This window comes from Hippocampus comes, unplaced genomic scaffold (assembly GCF_001891065.2).
Source record: "Hippocampus comes isolate QL1 unplaced genomic scaffold, H_comes_QL1_v1.1 C16944778, whole genome shotgun sequence".
NCBI lineage: Eukaryota > Metazoa > Chordata > Actinopteri > Syngnathiformes > Syngnathidae > Hippocampus > Hippocampus comes.
Window position 1 is genome coordinate 1 of NW_017841281.1, and position 1326 is coordinate 1326.

Genomic DNA, 1326 nt, shown 5'->3' on the forward strand with positions numbered 1-1326 from the left:
TTGACCTTTAGTGCTCGGTGGAGTGTGGTCTCCATGGCAACGGCGTGGAGGATCCGCCTCCCAGGAGGCCGAACATCTCCATGGTGTCGTCGGACATGGGCCTGGTCAGCATGGTGCGCCAGGGCATCCTGGCCCTGCAGCTGCTGCCTCCCAACTCCAGCGCCGGTAGCTTGGCCTCCCTCACTGCCTTTCTTGCTGTTGCGAGTGCGTCGCACCAGCCTGACCCGCCCACTCGTGTTTCAGGCATCATCATCATCACGGACGGCGTGATGAGCGTCCCCGATGTCGTCGTGTGTGAGACGCTGCTGAACCAGCTGAGGAGCGGGACCATCACATGCTCCTTTGTGCAGGTTCTCACTCCGGCTGCTGCCTTCGTCCTGAATTACTGCACTTGCGACCGCAACCTCACTCTCTGTACAATGCTGTGGGATGGTTGGGCGCGCGGCCATTTAGGTGGGCGGGCCGTACTCGTACGACTGCAGCTTCGGCTACATCCCCAACGTGGAACTGATGAAGTTCATCTCGGTGGCCACCTTCGGGTCCTACCTGCCCAGCTGTCCTCCGCTGGACCTGGACAGCCACAACATGAACGCCTACCACAAGGCCTTCCTCACCTATTCCTTCCTCAAGACCCCCGAAGCCATCAACTCGGACATCTTAAGCGGTGGGTCAGACCATTCTTCACACCCTCTTCAAATTTCTTCTTATTGACCCCTTTTTAACAACTTTTTCCATGTACGCCTTTTTAATGGTAGAAATATGACTTTTTGTGTATGATTGCAGCTTTGTGTAAGATTACATTTTTTTTCCTCCTTTCTTGGATAATGACAATGTTTTCATAAGAGTACCCGGCAACAACCTTTTGTTCATGTTCGGTTCCTCCTTTCTTGGATGTTTGGTGTTTTGCAGTGTCTCAGCACAAACTGTTCAACGAGCACCTGGTGTCGGCCAGCGGAAACCCGGCACTGGCGATGCGCAGGAAGAAGCACACGGAAAAGGACGTGCACGCTCACCTAATCAGCGTGGTGTCTGTCAGGCTCAGGGAGGGCTACACCATCCGGGAAATCAGCCTCACCAAAGGTTGTCCGAGAAAGTCCTTTGCTCATAACGTTGTTTTTTTTCCCCATCATAAATGTAAAATTCCGTTCGTCTCATCAACTGAATTTTATGATGACAAACTTTTTCCTCATAAAGTCACAACTTCTTTTGTACTCCACTTTTTTGCTCTTGTGAAATTTAGATTTTTTTTTCTTATACAATTCAGATTTTTTTATGATTACACGTGTTTTCCCCATGACTCTTTTTCTCATCAAACATTTTTTTTTT

General features: G+C 50.2%; 1 protein-coding gene across 1 annotated transcript; it reads left to right on the top strand.

The window, feature by feature from the left end:
* Window positions 1-11: 11 nt before the first annotated feature.
* LOC109509548 (protein SZT2-like) lies at window positions 12-1080 on the top strand (the record flags this gene model as incomplete). The annotated part of the gene is made up of 4 exons (XM_019859380.1): window positions 12-165; window positions 244-350; window positions 454-664; window positions 910-1080. Coding segments are annotated over exons 1-4 (574 nt in total), but the record flags the coding sequence as incomplete, so codon positions are not given.
* Between the last annotated feature and the right edge of the window lie 246 nt (window positions 1081-1326).